Genomic DNA, 843 nt, shown 5'->3' with positions numbered 1-843 from the left:
TTAAACTCGAGTAAAATAACATTTTTTTTTCTAGACGTCAACGAATGCACGCTGCCGGACAGATGTCAACACCGGTGCGAGAATACCATCGGGAGTTTCATGTGTTTGTGTCCTCCGGGGTATCGACTCAATGCAAACAGAAGAACGTGTGACGGTAAGAACAGAATGTAAGGTACGGTAAGGCAGTAAGAAATAAGGGAGAGAATTAACCGCGATGCCGACCCAATATAAACAGAAGAACTGTTAATTAATTAAGGAATTAACCGGGATACCAACCCAATGTAAAAAGAAGAACGTGTGATGGTAAGAACAGGGTGTAAGGGTATGGTAAGTTAATAAGAAATAAGTGGAAGAATTTGCGATGGTAAGTAGGGAGTGCAAAAGTATGCGATAAGTCAAAACTGGGTGTCATTTCACTGTTAACAGAAGAGCTTGTAACGATGGGGAGAAAACAGATTGCAAAGAAGTGCGGTAAGTCGCAAAAAAAAAAATAATAAGTTGGAGAATTTTTTGTTGATAATTACAAAATGCAAAAGTGTGCAGTAAGTCAGGAAACAATGCGGTGGTGAGTATAAATGCAAAAAGTGTGTCGTAAGTAAAAAAAAAAAAAAATGCTAAGAAGTGCAGAAAGTCAAACAGAAATAAAGATATGTGATAGCAAGTACCAGAAGCAAAGAGAGGTAAGTGAGAGAATATATCATGGTAAGTAGAGGATGGAAAGGCATGTGGCAAGTCAAAATCAAATTAGTGAAAGCCCTTGCGAAGGCAGTAGAGAATGCAGAAGTGTGCCGTAAGTCAGAAAGATATAAGTGAAAGAACTTGCTATGGAAATTGCCTAATGCC

General features: G+C 38.6%; 1 protein-coding gene across 1 annotated transcript in view; it reads left to right on the top strand.

Annotated features, from left to right (window-relative positions):
* The window catches only part of LOC119594537 (hemicentin-1-like), a gene marked incomplete in the record, with an annotated part of 21,635 nt that overhangs the window by 17,158 nt on the left and 3,634 nt on the right, over nucleotides 1-843 (top strand). The window contains 1 exon segment of the mRNA XM_037943569.1: nucleotides 35-154. Within this exon segment, the coding sequence (XP_037799497.1) occupies nucleotides 35-154 (120 nt within the window).

Source organism: Penaeus monodon, chromosome 34 (genome assembly GCF_015228065.2).
Source record: "Penaeus monodon isolate SGIC_2016 chromosome 34, NSTDA_Pmon_1, whole genome shotgun sequence".
Lineage (NCBI taxonomy): Eukaryota > Metazoa > Arthropoda > Malacostraca > Decapoda > Penaeidae > Penaeus > Penaeus monodon.
This window is presented reverse-complemented; position numbering and strand designations above follow the sequence as displayed.